The sequence below is a fragment of the Glycine soja genome, chromosome 7, assembly GCF_004193775.1.
Source record: "Glycine soja cultivar W05 chromosome 7, ASM419377v2, whole genome shotgun sequence".
NCBI lineage: Eukaryota > Viridiplantae > Streptophyta > Magnoliopsida > Fabales > Fabaceae > Glycine > Glycine soja.
The window spans coordinates 841,652-864,835 of record NC_041008.1 but is presented as its reverse complement, the minus strand read 5'-3'; the positions used below and the strand labels follow the sequence as shown (position 1 = coordinate 864,835).

The following is a 23,184-nucleotide window of genomic DNA, read 5'->3' as shown; positions in this document are numbered from 1 at the left end:
GTAAAATTGTTTCCTTCTGTTTCAGTATTTTACTAATTTTTCTAATATTTTATTGACTATCCTTTTTGCACTGTTTTGTTTTTTGTTAGGACACTTCTTGTCTTTTACTACCATTTAATAAATGATATTTTCTTCTTAAAAATTATTTTATTGAGTAAATATTAAATAAAGACACTCGTTAATAAATTATAAGTATTTTTTATTAAAAATATTATCTATATATTTTTATTATAATTTTTAAGAGTCTAATTTTCATACAATGTGAATATAAAATTTTAACAAATTATTATAAAAATCAATTATTTTATTATATGTGATAACTTATGATTAAATAACAGGATAAAAAATTGTACTATAAATGTATTTTAAATAAATTCAATTTACAATATACTCCTAACATGTTTTTCCTATTTTTTATTATTGATTCTTTTATTGATATCTTTTGAAAATTATTAATAAAAATCCCGTATGATATTGAAAAATAATAATTAATTTTTACGAACATTTTTAATTATCATAGAAATAAATAAAAAATATTAATTGAGTTGTCTAGTGTCTGGCCTCGTTTAAGCCGAAGAGATTATGACTTTTTAATCAGATCTTGCAAATAAAAAATGCTTCGTAGGTTTGAAAGCTACGGGATACGTGGCGTCACAATCGAATATACTAAGACGACGTCGTTGAGTCACTGTCTATACCCTATAAAATTTCACTTCAAAAAATTGTTACAGTACATGTTAACCCTTCTTTCTTTCTTTTACAAACGGTTTGTTAACTATTAGGCTTATATTGACCGTTTAATAGTACATTATATTAATAATAATCTTATTATTACTGTACTATCATACATCTTGGGTTCATAAATTGACATGATAGGTGAGATGATATTAAAATATACACCTCAATTCTTTTCGTCTACACGAACTTAAGATTATTAGGTCGATAAAATATAAATATGTTAATTCTAACTATAATATTGTTATTCCCTTATCAAGTTATATATATCTACTTATTTATTAGCAACAAATTATTTATTAATAATACATTATTTATAAGTAATGAATTATTTAGATGTTACTATCACTTTAACAACTCTTACCATCAAAAATCTCATTTCTCATCAAATGTTATACACATCAGGTTTTATCTTTTCTTTTACTTCATTCTTAACACTTACGTACTTAAGAGTAAATCATCTTAATTTTTTATAAGAATTAATATATGTTGTTAATACAGTAATACAATGAGTTGTGGTGTAAATTTACAATATTTATATTAATATTTTTATTAAACATATATAATGACTTTCAGTTTCAATTTAACGAGTTTAATATTCTATTCGATCATCTTCACGTGAATGAAACGAAAAAGAATAAACCTTTTTGCGGGCATATCAAAACTTATACTATTAGGGGAGAAACTCCACCATTACCAAGTTAGATTATTAGATTAGAAATTCTAAATAATACTTAAAGGAAGGTCTTAAAATGTCAGTTAAAAAACTAGTATTAGATACTTTATATATATATATCGATTATTTTATTAATAATATTTGATAATCAATAGATCTAACTTAATTAATTGAATAAGATAAATGAATTATTTTAAAACCCATAACAATACCTTTATTTCTTAGGGATGAAAAAAAATACTCATCAACACACATATACAATGTTATATATATATATTGTTGCTGAAAATACAAGATTGATGAATAATGTTGAATTCATGAGAAGAAGTTGTGTTCAGCTGAGTGAGTGGATCCCATGAGCATGAGCATGAGCATGAGGTGTGGTGGTAGCACTACCACCATGAACATGAACATGAACTAGAACTAGTATATTATAGTAGTATTGAATGTTACGGTGACGTGACGGTGCATTTTTTAAGTTTAACCGCTATGGCATTTATAGCGAAATCCAAAAACATTGAATGGGGTGAGAGAAGAAGACAATAACATTAACCTTGAGCAATTTACGATCCATGGGATTCATCATTTTCGTCTATTTCATTTCTCACACACTTGCCCATGCCCATGTAATAACGCCACACTCCATATCACTTTCTTTTCTTTGACTGTCATACAGTACTAGTTTTGGAATAAGGTTTTTTAACAACAAATTTGAGACAATATTTATTGTTCTCTTGATTTGTATAAAATATTTTTAGGATGTGTAGAAATGTAAAATAAAAACTCAATGTATATGATGAAGGATATTAAATACAATATTTAGAATTTGACGTTTAAATAGTAGAAAACTTAGTTTTGTAAAATGTAGTAATTTTTTTATACTACAATTTAATATTGTCAAAATTTTTCAGTTTAAATACATTTATCTTCTTTGTAATTTAGAATTTTTTTTTCCATTTTCTGAAAAAGAAATCATTTTAATCTTTGTAAAATATTTTTTTTGTTTTTTATTTTTAAAACGTTTTAGATAACATTTTTTTAATTGTTCAATGCACTTTTTTTATTATTTAAAACACTATCTAAAACATTTTAAAGATAAAAAAATATAACAAACACATTTTATAAAGACTAAAATAATTTCTTTTGTAAGAATAAAAATAAAAAAAGTTAAATTAAAGGAACGAAAAGAAAAAATATATTTAAGAAATTTTTTTCAACTATTATTAAATTATCACTTGAGTTAGTCATTGTAGCTATTTTATGACAATATTAATCTTTTAATGAAGTTTAGAAAATGATATCCATTTGTTAATCACTGCATCCATTATGCAATATTTTGAGGTAGCAGTAAAACCAATCACAAGCAAAATCATGAAGTTAAGATCTGATGATAAAGGAGGAATAACAAAGTTAGACATTAGATTCATGGGAGAGTACCTTTTAATTTAGACAATGATGAGATCAATCTCAAAATTCCCAATTAAAAACCATAAAAAGTACACACACCTCTCCATTTTAGTTGAGGTGATGATGTCACCCAGATTTCCCTCCCAAACTGTTTTGGTCTCAACCGGCACACAACTTTAGGTAGAAGCAAACTTTAGCACATTCGAATCACCAGAAAACAAAACAAAACACCCTTTAATTTGAAATTTTAAGATGAGAAAAAACAAACACTACTCCTAGGAGAAGAGATCATGTAGGTCCCCCCCCATGCACCCCACAACACTCTTATCTAAGCTATCTTCCCATTACTCCAAGTAACAAATTGCTTCATTTGTCAGTGACCCAAATAAGTCAGTGAGTTTTGTGTCATAATATAATAACCACAGCCATAACACGACACTGTCCCTTTATTAATGACATATAAGTCATAAAATCATCAATGCATGCAGCTCAGAGCAGATCAGAAAACCCTTATAGATTTTGATACCGTTTTCTATAAGATCCCGCCCATGCATCAACATTTAAAATTCTTAGATTCACATTCAGAGCCTCAAACGATGCCGTTTCATACTATGAACATTCAACACGTGACCACCCCTCGAAGGTTATTTTACTGCAAAAATCAAAACTGTGTAATAGAAGAAGAAGAAGATGAGGTGACTGCCAGGTCTCTGTATTTCTTCACCTTACTGTTCTACGATGTACACCAAACCAGAGAGGAATACGATTGCCTTTTCTCCCAAAATTTATATTTTTCTTAAATAACATACTATATAATATTAATATCACATAATATAGGTGTGCATGTAATTTTTTATTTATAAAATACTAACCTATATACAATATACTCAGTGTAAAAAAAAGAAGTTATATGGTCATCTGTTCAGAAAGTCTCCAAGTTGTTTGTTTTTATTACTTTGTACATTATATTTATTATAATATATGATTAATATTGTAAAAATATTTTTTAACCGATAGTATGCAAAAATTTCACTCAAAATTTTTATACTGTAAACTAATCAAATAATATGACTTATTATAAGATTTAAAAAATTTATCATGCAAATAATTTGTGATTAAATGTAAGTATTAAAAAAATATTATTTATTATAGGTTAATTTTTTTTCACCAAAAAAAATTACTAATTGCTATTTGCTAATATCATAGAAGATAGAACACTTGGCGGTGTAAAATCAGTAAATTACTATAATATTTTTTTACTATAATAAACCGCCAAATAAACTGTTCACGAACTAATTTTCTTTCGGTTTCTAATTATAGAGCAAATGAATAGTTTGATTTTATTAATATTACGGTAATATTTTATATTTACCTTTTTATTTAAATTTTTTAAGTTTTGTTTTCTCTGTCTCCAATTCCATTTGTTTTGTCTTGCCCAGAAACCATTTTGTACTCATTACTCATTTTCTTCTCAACCAACACTGGTTTCTCTTTCAGGGTTGGCTTATCTGTTGCTAAAGCCTCCAACTTTGTTTCATTTTGGAGTTTCTCTCTGCTTGCCCCATTTTCATATTTTAATGGGGAAGAGGCGTTTTGATTGGAGTTGGTTTGCTCAGGCGTGTTATCGCTGGAAATCAAATTTTTAAGAGAATCTGAAGACAATAATTTGTAAGCAAAAAAGAATTTTTTTTTTATAAAAAAGTGTGATATTCCTTTTTCTTGTTTTTCGCTGGTTGTTTCATTTGGCCACAGGGATTGTGCTTGATGGACAAATATAATATAAATAAATAATAAGAAAGAAAATGAAAGTTTTGGACTGGATCTTATTCTGGCCTTCCCCCCCCTATTTTTTTTTTCTTGTCTCCAATGATGCTTTTGACCTTCTAAACCAACAAAATGGCGGTTGCAAGTTATTAGTAAATCATACATATGTTTGTACATACATGATACATGAATTTATTTATTTACATTTCTTCTTCACACACCTAACTCTGCAATATTGTTGTATTATTTTTCTGATGTACGTTGAATCTGGGGCTATGCAGGGTAAAAAAATTGAGGGTGAACTTTGAAGGAGCAGTGAGCTATATCTCAAGTCATATTTATGTGTCTATGAGGTTCGGGGGAGTTAGGATTGGATTGGTCTTTTTTTTTTTTTTTTTGCTGTTGAAGTAGGAAGGACAAGATAAGATACTATTTATGCTGAGGAATCTTTTGCGGAGGCTTCTATCTAAGTGTTTTCGATAGTAGAGCCAAATAGTTGGATCCAAATCACACACACCCCCTTTACCTTTTTTGAAGCAGCTTCTTTTCGACTATTTTGACTTGGTAGGTGATTTGAAGGTACAAAAAGCACAACAGCTAGTAGTGGAGTGAAGGGTCTCCTTTCAAATCTCTCATCTACAAGCAAGTAAAGCAGTAGTGTGCTATGCCATCTTTCACTGCTTTGAATCTTGTTGGGTTTTAGAAAGCTTGAAATGCATTTTGAACTTGGTGCTGCTGCATCAACCTCGTCTTGCTTTCTGATCCACAAAAGGGTATCTGATTCTCCCCGGATTTTATACTACTTTGGGAGGGTACTTGTAAAAGAAACAAGATTCTGTGAACGTTGGGGGAGGTTTTTACTTTTGAGTCTGTGATATTGATACATATGGTTTGAATTTGGCATTAAGAATTTGTCTCTTTTATTGCCCGGTGGAATGTACAAGCATGTTGGTGATAAGATAAATAATAATTGTACTGGTGGGGCAGGCTAATGATTGATAGATATCATACTGAACGTCTTCTTCTGTTTCTCTTTCTCTTATATAGGAATCGGCAACACACATGCTTTGGATGGTTGTTGAGAGTTCAATCTTTTGAGCACGGAAGTTTTTGAGGCAATCTTATTGGTGCTGATGAGTCGAGAGCAACAGAAGCGGGGGAAGCAAGAGAAAGGTTCTGATGGTGCTGAGAAGGTCATTGTTGCCGTTAAGGCATCAAAGGAAATTCCAAAGACTGCTCTTGTTTGGTCCCTCAGTCATGTTGTTCAACCTGGGGATTGCATTACACTACTAGTGGTTGTGCCTTCACAAAGTTCAGGTAATTCCTCTGTTGCCTGCATTTGATATAGTTTTGCGCTTCTTTTTCTTGCCAGATATTGTTTTTCTGGCAAATTGGAAAAATGGGAATTTGATTCCTTTGATTCAGATTTGAGTATCTAACATGGTCATTGGTTTTTCATGTATATCATCCTCCTTTTTTTTTTATCATATAAAGGGATTGTTTCATGCTTTTTCCTTTTGAAATTGTGATGGCAATGTGGCAGGAAATAGCAATGAGTGGTTCTAAACTATGCACTTTGTCAGTGTTTGTTTTGTGGGAATTTGACCTTCACCATGGTATTCTGTGTAATTGACTGGTATTCTACTTGTATGCAGGCAGAAGATTATGGGGTTTTCCTAGATTTGCTGGTGATTGTGCCAGTGGTATTAAGAAGTACCCTCCAGGAACAATATCAGAGCAGAAGAGTGATCTCACTGATTCTTGTTCTCAGATGATCCTTCAGCTCCATAATGTCTATGATCCAAACAAGGTTAGTAGCCTTGATGTATACGAGGTTCATGCAAATTGAATGTTGAGGTTGTATCCTTATTCCAATCTTTTCCCCAACAGATAAATGTCAGGATTAAAATTGTTTCCGGATCACCTTGTGGAGCAGTGGCTGCAGAAGCCAAAAAAACACAAGCCAATTGGGTCGTATTAGACAAGTAATAGTCTCTCAGCTCTTATATTTTCCTCACTGATAGACATGCTATTTGATTATATCTCCATTTTTGACTTATTGTTTTGTTGTTTACCTGAGATTATAATTGAGTTTGTGTTGTTGGCTTTTGGTGTTGCCTTTTTTGCAGACAGCTCAAACATGAGGAAAAGCGATGCATGGAAGAACTGCAGTGTAACATTGTGGTTATGAAGCGTTCTCAACCTAAAGTACTGCGCTTGAATTTGATTGGACCACAAAAGAAGGATGTTGAAGAAGCAGGTCCATCACCTTCTGAGCAAGATGACATGCCTGAAAACCGAACCAAAATAAAGCTTGATTCCTTAAATTCTATCAAAGGACCAACTGTAACTCCAACTAGCAGTCCTGAGCTAGGGACACCATTCACTGCAACTGAAGCTGGTACTTCATCAGTTTCAAGCTCTGATCCAGGAACTTCACCATTCTTCATCTCAGAGATGAATGGTGAGTTCAAAAAAGAGGAAACTATCAAGGAAAGTCAAGAACTGGTTGATACTAATTCAGACACAGAAAGTGAAAGTCTGTCCACATCTTCAGCAAGCATGAGATACCAGCCATGGATCACAGAATTGCTTTTACATCAACAATCATCACAACGCAATGAAGAGAGATCAGATATATCTCACGGTATTCCTCAAGCATCTACAACCAGAGCTTTCCTAGAAAAGTATTCTAGGCTTGATAGAGGAGCTGGATTTGAAATCTCAACCTATAGAAATGACATGGATTACAGTGGAAATTTAAGAGAAGCAATAGCATTATCCGGAAACGCCCCACCTGGTCCCCCTCCATTATGTTCAATATGTCAACACAAGGCACCTGTTTTTGGAAAACCTCCAAGGTGGTTTACCTATTCGGAGTTAGAACTTGCTACTGGTGGTTTTTCACAGGCCAACTTCTTGGCAGAAGGAGGGTTTGGATCTGTTCATAGAGGGGTCCTACCAGAAGGACAAGTCATTGCTGTCAAGCAACATAAATTGGCTAGTTCTCAGGGTGATCTTGAATTTTGCTCAGAGGTGGAAGTCCTGAGCTGTGCTCAGCACCGGAATGTTGTTATGCTCATTGGGTTCTGTATAGAGGATAAGAGAAGGCTACTGGTTTATGAGTATATATGCAATGGATCATTGGATTCACATTTATATGGTGATTTCTCTTGCTCCCATACCAAATTATCTCATGATAGAAATATATTTAGAATTGGCCTGAACTTAGTGAAGATTTTCAAGTTCATAATCTGTCAAGTTCTTAATTATATATCATATATCTAAGTGTCATTGAACAATTGGAAAATGATAATTTAAAATCAATTTTTTGGTTTATAAATGGATATGCCAAGTATCATAACATTTTGTCTTTAAAGGCTATATATTAATGCATAGTATGTTAACATCATGATACTTTCATGTTACATTCAGTGATATGAATATGGTGACTTGATTGTAAATTGATTTAATACTTTGAAGTATTTCAGGGCGACAACGGGATACATTAGAATGGTCTGCACGGCAAAAAATTGCTGTTGGAGCTGCTCGCGGTTTACGATATCTTCATGAAGAGTGTAGAGTGGGTTGTATTATCCACCGTGACATGAGGCCAAACAATATTCTCATAACTCATGATTTTGAACCTCTGGTAGGTTACTGCTTTCCTTCCTTTGTACAACACGGTGTCATAGTTTACATATTGAAAGACACCATTACTTCATTATTGAATGTTCATCTCTCTACAGTTTTTTTTTTTTACCTCAAATTTTCTCTTCATTAAAGTAATTGTGGACTGCTTAAAAAAAATACTTATGAAAGGAAAAGGGTCATGGATTTTTCAGTTTCCTAGAGATCACGATCTTAAGTGTGTGTTTTGAGATGCATCAAATGCGTGCTTCATTTTCTAACAGTATTGTAATTGTGCTGAATTATGTTATGTAAGGTTGGCGATTTTGGACTGGCAAGGTGGCAGCCTGATGGAGACACGGGTGTGGAAACTAGAGTGATTGGAACATTTGGGTAAGTGTTGTATTGATCTTGAAACAGTTTCATCCTTAAATTTGTATAAGCAATGCGAGATAACAACTAAGCTATGCCATTTCTGTGTAGGTATTTGGCTCCTGAATATGCTCAAAGTGGCCAAATCACTGAAAAAGCTGATGTTTATTCCTTTGGGGTGGTATTAGTGGAGCTTGTTACAGGGAGAAAAGCTGTGGATCTCACTAGGCCAAAGGGGCAGCAGTGCCTTACTGAGTGGGTAAGTCAAGAGTATGAGAATATCTAACTTGTTATGTTATTGGATTGTTGACAACACCATTTCAAGAGAGTAAATAGTAACATTCATGACACTCCAATGGACAAACATAAAAGCTTCAATTTATTTTGTTTTTTCATGACTAGCCTTGCCTAATTGTGTAAACTTTTGAATATTAAACAGGCACGACCACTGTTGGAAGAATATGCCATTGAGGAACTGATTGATCCAAGGCTTGGTAAGCACTATTCAGAACATGAGGTCTATTGCATGCTGCATGCTGCATCATTATGCATACAGCGAGATCCTCAATGTAGACCACGCATGTCACAGGTAAGGGAAGTTTTGAACCCTTTTTGGCAAACTTGGCTTGCTCCTAAGAACTTACAATTGCATATTTCTTGGAACTTGATCATGTTTAGTTATAGTTAAATATCCTACACTGCCTGTAGGAAAAGGCTAACTGCATGTCTTGCTCAAAAGGATTATAACATGTTCTCCGAAATATCCGGAGGCTTGTATAGTAGTAATTCCTCACATGCGTGCAGTGCACTTTCTTCTCAACTTTCCTAAGTTCCTAAAATTGCTCCACTTTCCACTTTAATAATTTGTGGTGTTTAAATTAATTTGTTGCAATTGCCAATAAAAGCCAAGTTTAATGGCTAGTCTTAGGCAAGACTTTTTGGTTACATTTTTTTAATAATATAATATGCTCATTGCTGAAATACTAAAAGCTTAGTTGTTTGGACATGTTTCTGCATTCTAAAACAATCTAACTGTTTTGGCATACTTGTGGTTGTTTATTGAAGGTTCTCCGAATACTAGAAGGTGACATGGTGATGGACTCAAATTACATCTCAACTCCAGGTTATGATGCAGGAAACCGGAGTGGTAGACTTTGGTCAGAGCCGTTACAAAGGCAGCAGCATTATAGCGGTCCCCTTTTAGAAGAGTCTCTGGAATCCTTCAGTGGAAAGCTATCCCTTGACAAGTACAAGCCTTCCTATTGGGGAGACAGGGACAAGGCTAGGAGGGCTTCATGTGAAGATGACATCTGAAGTGATTGATGATGAAAATTGCATTCTTGTTATGCTAAATATAAAATATGTTTGTTGCCTACCTATTTTGTTGTTTCTTATTTCCTTTTTTGTGCAATGGGATCTAATTTTGCATCTGTATAGCAGAGTGAAAGTAGGATAGGCAAGTATAGAAAAGCTTTTGAAAAAAATTCAGGAAATCATGTAAACTAGTGTCTGAATGACTTGACAGACCTAACTGCTGTCTATATGATCTTCACTCTTCAACCCTCCCTAATTTATTTTATGTTCCAACTATTATGGTTTTGATCAATCTTCACGTAACATGTAATTCAGTTTTATTAGTTATTTTTCTGAGTAAACTAAAAAACTCAATTATGTTACGTAAAAATTGGTTGGGATAATACATAATAATTTTTCATCTCTTTGTTTCTCTCCTCTTGTTCCAATTCTTGTCTGTGCATGGACATGCATGCACTGAGAAGTGAACAAAACCTGAGCTGAGATTATCATCTGAACTAGCAATCGGGACAGTGAGAGCACCACATCTGTTAACTTTAAGAACTTGTGTTTTTTTTATTCAAATTTTTAAATTTGAGAAGCATGCAAAATGAAAACACCTTGGTTGGCTGATTATGACAATGTTATTTTTTTTTTCTTGAATTCTTGACTCTCGTAGCATGTAAAACAAAATTTATTGGTTGGCTGATGGTGACAGGACTATGATGTTCAGACATAATACAATCAAGAGACATGTCAAGTGTCTTGTTTCCCGGTTATGTATTGGCAAGTTATAAACAAAGAGACTCCACACCTTATCCCGAGGTCGACTCTGTCTGATTCTTGTCCATATATCTTACTTATTAATCAACATCGGCAAAAACAAAAAAACTTTGCAGAACCCACAGCTTGTGTTCTTCCAATATTGTTGTGTAAGTTTCAAAAAATTTCATGCATGCATTTTACAATTAGGGACCATCTAGAGATGACAGTTGGACCATGAGCAGTCACAAAATATATTATTGGATTAATTAAGTTTTTAGTTTTTAAATATTTTTGAAATTTAATTTTTAGCTCCCAGAACAAAATTGATTAGTCATGATTCCTAGATTTTTTCTTATTAAGGTTTTTAGTTTCTGAATAGAATTTTGTCCAGTTAAAATCTTAAATTTTTAAAAATTTAATTTTTAATTCGTGAAATTCCATTAAATAAATAATGAATTTTAAAAGTTTTATTATCAAACTTTTATTTAAAAATTAAAAATTAAAAATTTAATTTTAAAAAATTTAAAGACTAAAAACTTAATTAATCTTATATTATTCTGAATGACAAGTTTGCTTAGTTGAAAATGATAGTCAAATTGTTAAAAAAAAAAAAAAAAAAAAAAAACAGCATATAGTCTTATATAATTAAGGGCGGCCATAAGGTCATGCTGTATTTAAAGGGCCTAGCGTGCAGTTAACAATTTTTTGACACATTGGGCCGCGTGATGGACAAAAGCAACATTTAACAATAAGAAATTGGTCGAACTAGTTAAGGGTTTCACAGTTGAACCCGGGTTATATGTGGAGAGTGTTAATGGATATGAGTCACTCATCAATCCAAATTAATTAAAATTGATCCGAACAATTTGGATTGAGTCATTTATATATTTGGGTCAAAATTAAATCAAATCGACCAAAACTGTTTATGTACGAGTTGGATCACAGATTTAGATTTATAGATCCGTTAACCCATTAACCCGACTCATGAACATATAATTAAAATAGAAATTCTATTTTATATATATATATATATATATATATATATATATTTACTAATTAATAAGTGCACCAATTTGTCCAAGTAGTATTTTAAAACGATCAAACTGAGTATTGCTTCCATAAGGATTTTGTTTGTGCTTGAACTAGTGTGTATTCAATTTGTGTGCAATTAATGAATGAATTGGAGAAATGCTAAGTAAATCATTTTTGTTTGCAAATTAAACGATGATGTGATTTTAGACTAAAATTGAGTAAAGAAAATAAACATTGAGATTGATGACGAAAAGCAAATGCAGAAGTTGATTATGTTAGGGGCTCCCTTCTGGAACTTCTCTTAATGTAATTGGGTTAATTTTTCTCTATTTAATAATACTCTAGTTATCACCTACATCCGTGAAAGCACTCTAACCGTAATTCCTCACACGAGGGAGCCTAATACCCTTAGTTTCTTTCTTAATCCCTCAAGAACTAAACTAGTTGAACTGCATAATTAATAGAGATGTATAATTCGGCTAAACTACCTCACAATATTCCTAACAATGAAGCATTTTATATGCTATTCCAAGTTCTAAGGATTAACCACATTTCTCAATGCTTAAACCCTAACATAGCATATAAATGGATGATCAAACCAAGTACATGGAAATAAACATAAGAAGGAACAATGCAACAAGCAATAATATTAAATAGATAGTAAGAGTCTTTACATCAAGAGAGTATGGTGGAAAGCTCCCCAACAATGGGTTGTTTAGCCCTTCATGGTCATAAAGGGCTATAATGTACAAAAGGATGTAAAAGGTGAAGGAGTAAGGAATCAAGGTGAATCGGTGGAAGAGAATGGGCTCCCAATGATTGTCTTCTAACTCTAGCTCAAGCTTTAGGGCTTTTCTCTTGTTCTGAACCAACTCCTTTCTTCTCTTTGTTTTTCACTTAAAAACCCTTTCTGAGTTTGAGATTTCGCAGCTACACGTTGACCGTGAGTAAGTGGTTGGGCGCTAAGCGCGTCATGTGCGCTAAACGCCCCTTCGCCTAATTGCAGGTTCTCTATGCTCCTTCTTCGCGCTCAGCAGAAACCTTCCTGCTAAGCGAGCTTGGCGCACAGAGCGTGAACCATCAGACTTCAACTTCTCTCTCTATCTCTTGCTTGTATATCTGCAAAATGAAAACCATCAAAACAGTATGAATTAGCAGTTTAAGGCGCCTACTACACAAAAACTCAGAGGGTGTCGAAATTCCAATGATTCACACAAAAAGAAACAATAAAAATGGAAGAATATTACTAATTCTTGTATGTTTTAATTACATAATCTACTTAGGCACGTCAGTTATCAATATATATTAAAAACTAAAAATATAATTTGACAATCAAGGGAATGTGTGGTAGTGCATTATTTCTTTTAGTGCTTTTAATGAAATATTAACAATTTAATATGTTGGGAGTTACGAAAACCGAAACACATCACACTAATAGAATTAGAAACACATTTACATTTTGAGACATTACATTTTAACACATTTCTTGTATGGTTAGAGATATATTGTCCCTTCATATATCTACTGTGTCATCTGAGTCGGCATTTAGTACATGGGTAAAATTATAGTTTCATTTCATAATTCCTTGAGCCATGCTACTATTGAAGCTCTTATTTGTGTCCAAAATTGGCTTAGATCTGCTAAGCAAAATATTAATGACTTGCAAGTTAAAATAAATGTAACGAAAAAGATTGAATCATGTGTGTAATCTCTTATTTCATTTTTTTTATATTTGTATAAAATATCGATTAATTTTTGTGTTAACGAGATTGTGTTTAAATTTTTATAGTTGGTTGTTTGACTTTAAATACTATTAATATTGAAACTCTAAGTGTTACAACTACAAGTATTGGGAATACTAGTGTTAGAACTTCTTAAGATATTACTTTCAATTACATTGTTATTTGTTTCACCTTTTTTTCATTTTTTTGCCATGATTATAATATTAATGGATCATATTTTTGTTCATTTGTTTAAGTAAATTTGGTTGCAATAGAACTTGTTGCAAGAAATTAGTTTGTAGGAAATAATTATAATTCAAACTATTATAGTAAATCTTGTTGAAGAATATTTTGTTTTAATTTATATTAGTCTAATTTAAAATATTATGTTGATGGTATTAAATGAATCAATTTTACTACTTTTAGACATTTGATAATATTGTGTTAATTGTATTAGATATTTAGATGAATTATGATATAAAATAGTAGTTATAAGAAAGAAAGAAAAATCAAATTCAAATGGATAATTCATTGACCCAAATCGATCAAATTTGATAGGATTAAATTTTAAAATCAACAAAATCTGGGCCACAAACACCCCTGTATATATGGGTTGATCTGGGTTGCATAACTAATCCGATAACTAACTTGAATTAATGGTTAAATAATTGCCTAAATTGTATTTTTGTTATCCATTTAACTCTTGATTTATTATTTTGGTTTCTTTGTTTTTTTTCTTGCAGATCTTAGTATTTCTATTCTAAAGAATTCACAAATTTAATTAATTTTTAATTTTACTTATGTTTTATTTTGTTTCAGTCAAACCTTTAGACTTAAAATATTCACTTAAACTACTATAAAAATAATTTAATTAATAAGAAAAAAACAAAAAGACCAAAATTTTAAATTTTAAATTAAATTTAGCAAAATTATAACTAAATTAAATAAGTAATGGGAATTGTTGACTCATGATTGTTTTAAGTTTTGACGTGCACACGCCTCAGCATACGCTCCCGCCACGTGAAGTCTCTCTTTTGGCCCTTTGGCGCCAATTTATTAATTGTTGGAAGCAAAATGAAAAGAGAAACATAATTGGGTGGTGGTTGTGAATGGCTTCAAACTCTGCGGCGGAAGGAGTATCAATGGGCGACGATTACGAAGCCTTGATTGCAACCACCGACGCGGAGCTTCTGAAGCGAGCATGGCGCAACGAGAAGGCAGCCCCCGAGATTCTCCGCTACGAATCTGATTTGGTTTCCCGCGTCAAGAAAGTCATTCAATTCATGGTGCGTAACCGTTACTTCTCACACCTCAAACCCTAACTAACTAACCAACTTTAGATTTTTATTTGTGCAGGAAGAAACTGTGGAGGAGAAATCCAGTGGCGGTACTAATCCTCTTTCAGTGTCTCTGTATCAGATGGACTTGGATAGAACTCTCTTTCTGTTAAGATCTTATCTCAGGATCCGCATCCAGAAGGTACCCAACTTAGAAATTCCATTGTTATGTTTATGCCTGTTAAGTCTGAATTCCTTCTTTAGGTACGAAATTGCAATTGCGGTTTGCTTCTTGACATTGTTGGTAATTATGAACAAATGAGTACCGAGGTTTTTAAAAGCGGTTGGCAACCGTGATTTTGGCGGCAAGGTTAAGGTTTTTGAAAACCATGGTTTTTTACCGTAACATCAATGTTTTTTTAAGTGTTCGTGTGGCAATGCGACTGCAATTGTGTCTACATTTGTCCATGATTTCCCGTAACATCAAGAAAGGCAATGAAAACGTGTGACTGTGACGATCACTGCAGTTTAAAACCCTTGAAAACGACCGGCGTGGCCGCGGAGAGCCGAAATTCCTTGATGTTGCGACAGAAATTGTAGCTGCCAACCGATTTTTAAAACCTTGGGAAGGAATCAGGGGTAAAAGAATTGAACTAGTGAAATTTATTGTAGTCTTTTATTAACCTCAAGTATGAGCAATGGCCGTGTGAATCTTCGACTAGATGTAAATTGAATTTTCTCTGTGGACTCACTTTTGGCAGATATTTTCACCCTAATAATAGTTTTGCGGCTTTCATTTTACTACCTGTATAATAGGTTATAATAATTAAGGTATCTGGGTATGTATTAGTTGCTGAACTATTTGAAGACTAGCCACCGGCTGGGAATTGACTTGACTTATTGCTCTGTTCATTAGATTGCTTTTTGTTTAATTTTGTAGCTGTGTTTTTATTGTAGATTGAAAAGTTCGTGTTCCACATCCAAAAAACTGAAGAACTTTGGAACAGGCTATCTAAAGACGAGAAAGATTTTGCCAAAGCGTAAGGCTATCCTTTACATATATATATATATATATATATATATATATATATATATATATATATATATTTTGATAATTTATTTTTCTGACTAGCAATGTGTTTTAAGTTGTAGCATTAAAGCACACTTGTTGTGGTTTTTGAATCTGATTTTCAGGTTGCAGGTGTGAAAATGACCTAAAGCAACATCTGGATGAGAGCGTTCTGTTGAAGTTGCCTAAAGATTATAAGTCTGTTCTGAGGCAATCTTCAATGAGTGAAGAGGATGACATGGGTAATTTATCATTCTCAGAAGTTAAAAGACAATTTAGGTTATGTTATTTCATTATTTCTTTTGGATCATTGTGTATCTGTCTGGGTAGTCAAATTTGCTTTGCCTGAAAATCACCAGTCTGTTATGAGATAAAGTTTGTTACCTTGTTAGCATTTCAGTAAGTAGCTTGAAATGATTTACATTTCTTGGATTGAAGAGTCCGACAGTCAATTAGGAAGTTTAGTCTTAGATGGTCTTTTAGGATTAGTTTCCATGATTCCTCATTGTCTCCTAGGATTAGTTTCCCTTATTTCAAACACATAAACTCACTGTAAGTTTTGTAAAATATCTCAGTTAATATGAATTAGTGTTTCATTCTTTTTTCTCTCTCTTCCTCCCTCTGTATCTATAACCCCATAATTTCAACGACTAAATTGATGACACTAAATAAGTGTGCAGTAACACTATATTATATACTGATGGCTATAATGATATTTTTTTTAATAGCCCAGTAAATACTTCACGATCTTATAACTGCCCTTGCTTTCACATTCTTATAACAAATACCAGAAGGCTGCTAACCTTGTTTATCCTTGGTAATAACATGGAAACCTACAAAGGTGAAAAGAGAAAGGACGAGAGATTTTTTTTTTGCACGCGTCAAATTATTATTCTCAGTTAAACTTTGATCACTTTGTTTGATTAGCTATCTTATTAACATTGAATGGTATTTCAGTATAGACAACTATTGTATATTTTTCTCTGATCACACGCACACATATATTACTATTATATCTTGCTACCTTGTGACTTGGAAGCCCCCAATTTCAAATCCACTTGGTTGGAGTCTGATACATATTGGGTTGCCCTTTAATTTTATATCCTTTTGTGCATCTCAGTTACTGTGGATTATTTTACGTGAAAAACCATGTTAGAGTTAGAGGAGCTTCCTCATTTTCGCCACTTGTGTTTTCTCTTTTGCTAACTGATGTCTTTCATTGCTTCATACTTTGTTTTTTAATATATTATATGTTATTTCCTTGAGACTATGATGTCCTCTGACCTAAATGAACCATCTGTTTTGACAATTATTTTGTTTGTATATTTCAGTCCCAGAACCACAACTAGACACATTTGTTTTGTGTAGAAGTAAAGAGTATCTCACGGGCATTCAGCTCGAAGATGGACCTGTTGATGACAGGCAAATTCTCTTGTACTTGGATGAATTAATTCTGCTCTGCCTTGAAAAAGGTTAAAAAAAAGTTTAATCGATTATTCTCGCAGGTCGAAGCTGTTTGAGATGGAGCCTGGTGTCCTCCACTTCATATGTTACAAATCAATATAGGCACTTGTAGAGAGTGGCAAAATTGATCTCCTCTGATAAGTTTACAATGATACCTGTGAAATCCCGGCTACCCTTTATTCCTAAGGGTTTTTTTCCCCCTACTTTTCAATTCTGAAGTATTGAGCTGATTTAAGATGTTGTCAAGTAAAACAATTCCGAACTTATAGAGGTGCAAAATTTTGACATGGTAGTGTCACTTGAAAAATCAACATGACATGATCTCATGTTCTAATGCGCGTTTCTCACTATTTCGTTAGTATTCCTTTGATCTCCTTCTAAATGTTCTAAAGCGCGTTTCTCATTCAACGTGGCAATTCTCATGGAGATTGCTCATTTGGTTCATATGGATATTGTTGGTATTAATTCTTGATTTATAACTTTCTCACTACCCTAAATGATTAATGCATCTCTCCTAATTCTTGTATACCATTTACCTTTACTCCTTTTTGGATCTTGTAATTTTTTGCATTTTTTTTTCATTTCATTGATAAAAATCATCTCTTATTTTACGAAAAATGTGATTTTTCTTTGTTAACAAAAACATATTAACTACGTGTATATTTTTTTTTTTCATTTTGCATGAAGCACATTTTTTTTTAAATGACAGTATTTAACAATATTTTTCTCAAAATATAACCAATGAGCGTGACAAAAAAAACTTTGAAGGATATATATTGCTGTGACAAGTACAAATGACCCAACTAGAGACTCACGGTAAGAGAATCACCGTTAAATAAGGTACACAACGCATGAAAAAAAGTATAAAAAATGACTTGAAAATAATAAGTAATTGAAAGAGGGAAAAAAGGTAAATGCTTGTAATATTTTATAGAAAAATATTTTATTAATGATCATAATTTCAAAACATGAATTATTAAATATGGCTCATTTAATTTTTTTAAAATGAAGACCCGTATAAATATTGAAGCAAATTACATTAACACCTACTGAGATTTTTTCGAATTATACAAAATATCCCTCTTTGTTAAATGTCACAAGAGAACTTATAAGTTAATAATTCTAAGTGTTAAAAAACTTTCCGTGTAAAGAGAAAATTTTAGTTTCCAATTAAAATGGGTTATCAAAGAAACAAGTGTAATTGTTTAAGAGCAAAAGACAACATAATCAAGCGTCTAAGTGTAATTTTCCCTTTAAAAACTTTATTATTAACTGATGTGGTTACCATTTACCATAAAAATATATGCCGAGAAGTTTTACTGCCGATAGGGACAAACATTTTGCAACCTTCTGAATATTTTTAATTCCTACACAATTCATGGTTCTAGCCTTCTAGGCATAACCAAAACAACATTTTGCAAAATTGGCCAAATTCCCAATCTTTCCTACATGTTGCGAATCCTCTGTATCGAACAACCAAATTATCCGGAAACTGTCTAGCTCCCGTTTCTCCTAACGCTTCCTCATTTTAGACCTTGCATATCTAAAGAGCACGGGTAAGAGGAAAAAAAAAGGAAGTTAGAAAGATGAAGTATCTAATCATTGCAGAATTAAAATTAATAGAACTCATCGGGTTAGAAGATACTCAATGTGCATGCCACCCCGATCTGATGATGGCAGCAAGCTTCCCTGAAGCTCCTCCACAACTTTAGCAGCTTGGTCAGTTTCCTTTCAAAAGAAGAAAGATTGATAAAATAATCAGTGAATGAGTAAAAAATCAGGACAAGGTTATTTGACAGATACGGTATGCTTGACCATACTTTGGTGGCAAGGCTATAGAAGAGACAATGACCTAAAAAAACCAAACAACCTTTTCTCATCCAATGGTATGCCTATGTCATGATGTTCTCATATTTCATATTTCTAAAAAGTCAATTGTTCAGGAAGCATGAGAAAATAACAGCATGGAACAGGGTTTGCCCAATTAGAATTTGTGTTCCCAGAGTGAAGTCCTCTTGATCAGATTTAGTTCTATTAGACATTCCTGGATGGCTCAGGATGTACAGCTCTAGTTTCTAGATGGTTTTCTTACCTCAAACAGACACACAAAATTATGTTTTCCAGAAACATGATTCAAAATTGATGACATGAACAATCAGTGGTCTAATGCTATACAGAAAAGGTAGAGTTTCTATACAAAGAACTCAGCAAATCATTCCAAAAAATAAAAAGTTGATGGAAGTAACCCTCATTATTACTAAACGTTTAATCTATCATTTCCTTCCCTCCCTTCCTCCACCCTTATTTTTCTCTCCCTTGAACATCCACACACAATATATGAATATTATAAATGCCAATTATTTTAACAAGATACCTCAAAATGCAAAAGAGGCACATGCTGACTTACCTCAAAATCAACAAATGCAACAGGCATTCCTCCTCTGGAACGCATTTTGACCATGTTGAATCCAGTATATCTGAAAAAATGGATTAAAGACATTAAGTTTTATGATCAAATCAAGTAGATGAAGAACATTGCAGGATCTATACATAACAAGAATTAGCATGTTCAGCAATGGTCCAATCTGAATAACAGAGGCCATTAGCAGATTCATCAACAAGAGAGAAGGATAAACTCACACAGAAAAAGCCTGCTTCAATTCATCTTCAGTGCAATTAGGACCAAGATTTGCGATAAAAAGAGTGGAACACAGTCCTCCAGCACTGCCCTTTCCATGTTGCTCCTGCAGCCAATTTGAAAGGATTGTAGTACAGAAGTACTTAATGGGAAAAGGAAGCGACACCTTTTCAAACTACACAGAATTTCATCTGCTTGTTGAAACACTGAAGGAAATGACATGAATTCTAGGTACTGCATTTAAAGCAGAAGAAAATATTGGATGGTTTCTACAAATGCAATAAGCTGAAGAGTTTCAACTTATTGCTGAGTTTCATTTGAACTTACCACAGATACAGCATTGTCAGAACCTACAGCCGTTTCATCACTGCATACAAGCAGAGAATATTATAGACTTAGTGAACCACTAGAAAATTCAAAGTACTGTTATAACTTTATCATTTTTTTTTGTGCGTGTGTGAACAATTTGCAAGATTTTGAACATTTGAGCTAAACAGTTATTAAAGTTATTGTATTCTCAACCTTGTCATGATTGCTATATCACCCTGGTTGTCACCACTGTCTGATGGTTCATCAGGGTCACTGTCACCTAAATGTGAAAGATGTGCAGGTGAGACACAAACAAGAGGGCCAAGAATATGAAACCTAAGTTCCCCGTGCTGCTCCCTTCCCATTTTTTTTTCTAATCTCATGCATCCCATTTAAATTGAAAGAAAAGGACAATTAGCTATGGATGCATACAATAAAATGGCAACAAGCTAGATCATAGTCATTTCAGAATACACACACTTAGCATTGAACTTAATAAAGTAATGTTACCATCATCACTTGATGATCCCTGAAGATCAGGCTCCCCTGTGGACCTTTTATCTATAACCACGTAGGCTTCACCACCTGTGCAGAATAAAAATCCAGTAATCATCCTAAAAAGGAAGTAAAGCCATAAAAGTAAAACAAACTGAATTCCTCTAGAGTTCATCAAAAGAAATACATAAAAGTTCACAAATTGGGGGGGGGGGGGATGGAAGAAAAGTTGCTTGAAGGAAAAACTGAATGTAATAAAAATGAGAAGATATCCATATGCTATGATCTGCCTTGTAACTTGATGATACTCTCATATTTTCCATCACTCCTTTTTTGGTCATATGATATAATATGCATATAATATATATACCTGGTTTACGCTTCCTCCTAGAGTTTGACCTGGCAAGTTCAATATGTAAAACAGATCCAGTTTGAGGATCAAATTTCACACCCTGATAATGATCAAAAATGAAAAAAGGAATTAGATAGAAGACCAATTTCTATAAACTGCAAACATCTTGTCAGTAACATATGATCAACAATTTCTTTTAACACTCTATCATAAAGCCCACTAACTCTAAGGATTTCTTTTTGAGTATCTGCGCAAGGCCAGTGCAATTTTCACTTTCATTTGGATAAATTTCTCAATATACACTTTTAGGAGAAGAAAATAAGAAGATAAAACGACTTAAACTTCTCTCATGAGCTAAAATTAGCTCACGCGGAAGTTAAAATCAATTTTTGGAAAAGCTAAATGAGAGTTTGTAGAAATTAACTTATACGTAAGTTAATTTTATGTTAGGAGAAACTTAAATTCATTTTAGCTTCTTATTTTCTTCTCAAGTGCCTATTGAGAAGTGTGTGCAAACAGACCCTTAGTCCAAAATGATAATTCTAAGGAACAAAAATCAAAATCATAAAATTGAGTTATCAATGACTAAATTCCTAACTCTAACGGTACTCACATTCAAGGCGTGCAACGCTGCCATTGCCGATTGGTGGTTGAAAAACGTGGCGAACGCTACGACCTGAAAAGGAAAGCGAAATTTTATTCAATACATACAAAATTCACGAGCTTCAGTTTCAATGCATAATAGTAGGTAAGTAAAAAGGAACAATTCACGAGAAGGAATGGTACCTGGTTGGCGCGGCCGGTGTACTTGAGTTGGCAGGAGTCGAAGCCGGGGCGGCGGCGGAAGAGGTTGTGAATCTCACGCGCCTTCACGTCGTCTGGGAGACCGGAGACAAATAACGTGTTGATGTTGCTCCGCTCATCTTGTTGTTGGTAAAGGTAGTACGGATCCAACGGCGGATGAGCCATGGGCGCCGTCGTCTGCGACGGCGATGGTCGACGCCGGAGAAGGTCCGATGACGCTAGCTTTTCTTTTATACAAACGAAACGAAATTCTTGTGTATCAGTGTCGTTTATTTACGAACCAGAGGAGTGTTACTGTTAATAATTAAATTAAATTTTAGTATATACTCATAAAATTATGAGCGATGTTAATTAAATGAAGAATTATATTTATTTAATTTTGTATCATAAATTTTATTTTATAATAATAAGTGTATTTAAAAAAATATAGGTTAAAATATATTTTTTTCTTCATAAAAAAATATTCAAAATTTATTCCTATAAAAATTTCAGAGGTGCATTGTTTGTATGTAAAAAACCATCAAAATTATATCAATTATATACATAACGAATGAAAAAATAAATTCACATTTACATCGATTTTGCATCAACATCCGAATAAAAAAAATATATTTTAATTTTATAAGTATGAAAAATATTTTAAAAATTTTATATAATAAATTTTAAATATTTTCATATCTATGAGAACGAAAAATATTTTACTTAAAAATATATTAAATAGTTATTGAGAAATAGTATAGTGAAAAAAAAATTACAAATAAATTAGTGAGAAGTACATTATCCAATACAAATGTCTTGATGACTAATTTATGTAATCAATTTTAATAGAATATTTGTTTTTAATTATATTTTTTATCTATAAAATTTAATATCTCACTTAAAACATTCAAATTCAATATTGATATTACAAATACAATGTGAGAAAAATAGTGTAAAAATAAGACTAATCAAATATAAATAAAATCTTCAGCTAAAAACTTACCAAAATTACAATTATTATAAAAAGTCAATAATATTACTCATATTTTTATATAATATAAATTATACGCTGCTACATCAATATACTATGGGTCACATTAACCTATTTGCTTACGTGTTAATGCTCGAAGATTATTATTAAATCTCTCCTCTACTAATTGTTCTATGAAAATTAATCCCTCCCAAGTTTGGCATTTTTTCTCCCTCTCCTTGATGCTCTAAATTGTTGTAATTTTCATCACTTTTCACACAAGTTTTATAGATTTTGTGAGATTGTCTTCTTAAGTTTTAGACTTGAATACCCTGAAAGATGTTATTTAAGAGTTATTTCCACCTAAACAATTTTTATTTTTTGTTTAATTTTGTCAGGTGACGAGCTGATGATGATATAACAATCAAATCT

The 23,184-nt window shown here is 32.6% G+C and overlaps 3 protein-coding genes across 5 annotated transcripts; 2 read left to right on the top strand and 1 right to left on the bottom strand.

Annotated features, from left to right (window-relative positions):
• Positions 1–4,273: 4,273 nt before the first annotated feature.
• LOC114417948 (inactive protein kinase SELMODRAFT_444075-like) lies at positions 4,274–10,190 on the top strand. Of its 3 annotated transcripts, XM_028383038.1 has the most exons (12): positions 4,274–4,486; positions 4,864–4,935; positions 5,162–5,355; positions 5,630–5,899; positions 6,238–6,392; positions 6,473–6,567; positions 6,712–7,745; positions 8,074–8,234; positions 8,529–8,605; positions 8,696–8,843; positions 9,024–9,173; positions 9,650–10,190. In XM_028383038.1, the coding sequence occupies exons 4-12, from the start codon at positions 5,716–5,718 to the stop codon at positions 9,896–9,898; spliced, it is 2,253 nt and encodes a 750-aa protein (XP_028238839.1). In that variant the 5' UTR covers positions 4,274–4,486; positions 4,864–4,935; positions 5,162–5,355; positions 5,630–5,715; the 3' UTR covers positions 9,899–10,190. The 3 variants fall into 3 exon arrangements, with proteins under 3 accessions (XP_028238839.1, XP_028238840.1, XP_028238838.1); XM_028383037.1 differs by lacking the exon at positions 4,274–4,486 and adding an exon at positions 4,654–4,749 and having other exon boundaries at positions 4,864–5,355; XM_028383039.1 differs by lacking the exons at positions 4,864–4,935; positions 5,162–5,355.
• Positions 10,191–14,462: 4,272 nt separating this feature from the next.
• Positions 14,463–17,733, top strand: LOC114419343 (DNA replication complex GINS protein SLD5-like). Its single transcript, XM_028384999.1, has 6 exons — positions 14,463–14,681; positions 14,752–14,874; positions 15,630–15,712; positions 15,874–15,983; positions 17,073–17,163; positions 17,247–17,733. The coding sequence occupies exons 1-6, from the start codon at positions 14,505–14,507 to the stop codon at positions 17,305–17,307; spliced, it is 645 nt and encodes a 214-aa protein (XP_028240800.1). The 5' UTR covers positions 14,463–14,504; the 3' UTR covers positions 17,308–17,733.
• A 724-nt stretch (positions 17,734–18,457) lies between these two features.
• LOC114417947 lies at positions 18,458–22,079 on the bottom strand. Its single transcript, XM_028383036.1, has 10 exons — positions 21,786–22,079; positions 21,613–21,675; positions 21,018–21,099; positions 20,663–20,737; positions 20,366–20,432; positions 20,171–20,210; positions 19,846–19,949; positions 19,613–19,682; positions 18,851–18,933; positions 18,458–18,748 (listed from the first exon to the last, which is right to left on the bottom strand). Exons 1-10 carry the CDS (start codon positions 21,966–21,968, stop codon positions 18,718–18,720), a joined length of 798 nt encoding a protein of 265 aa, XP_028238837.1. The 5' UTR covers positions 21,969–22,079; the 3' UTR covers positions 18,458–18,717.
• Between the last annotated feature and the right edge of the window lie 1,105 nt (positions 22,080–23,184).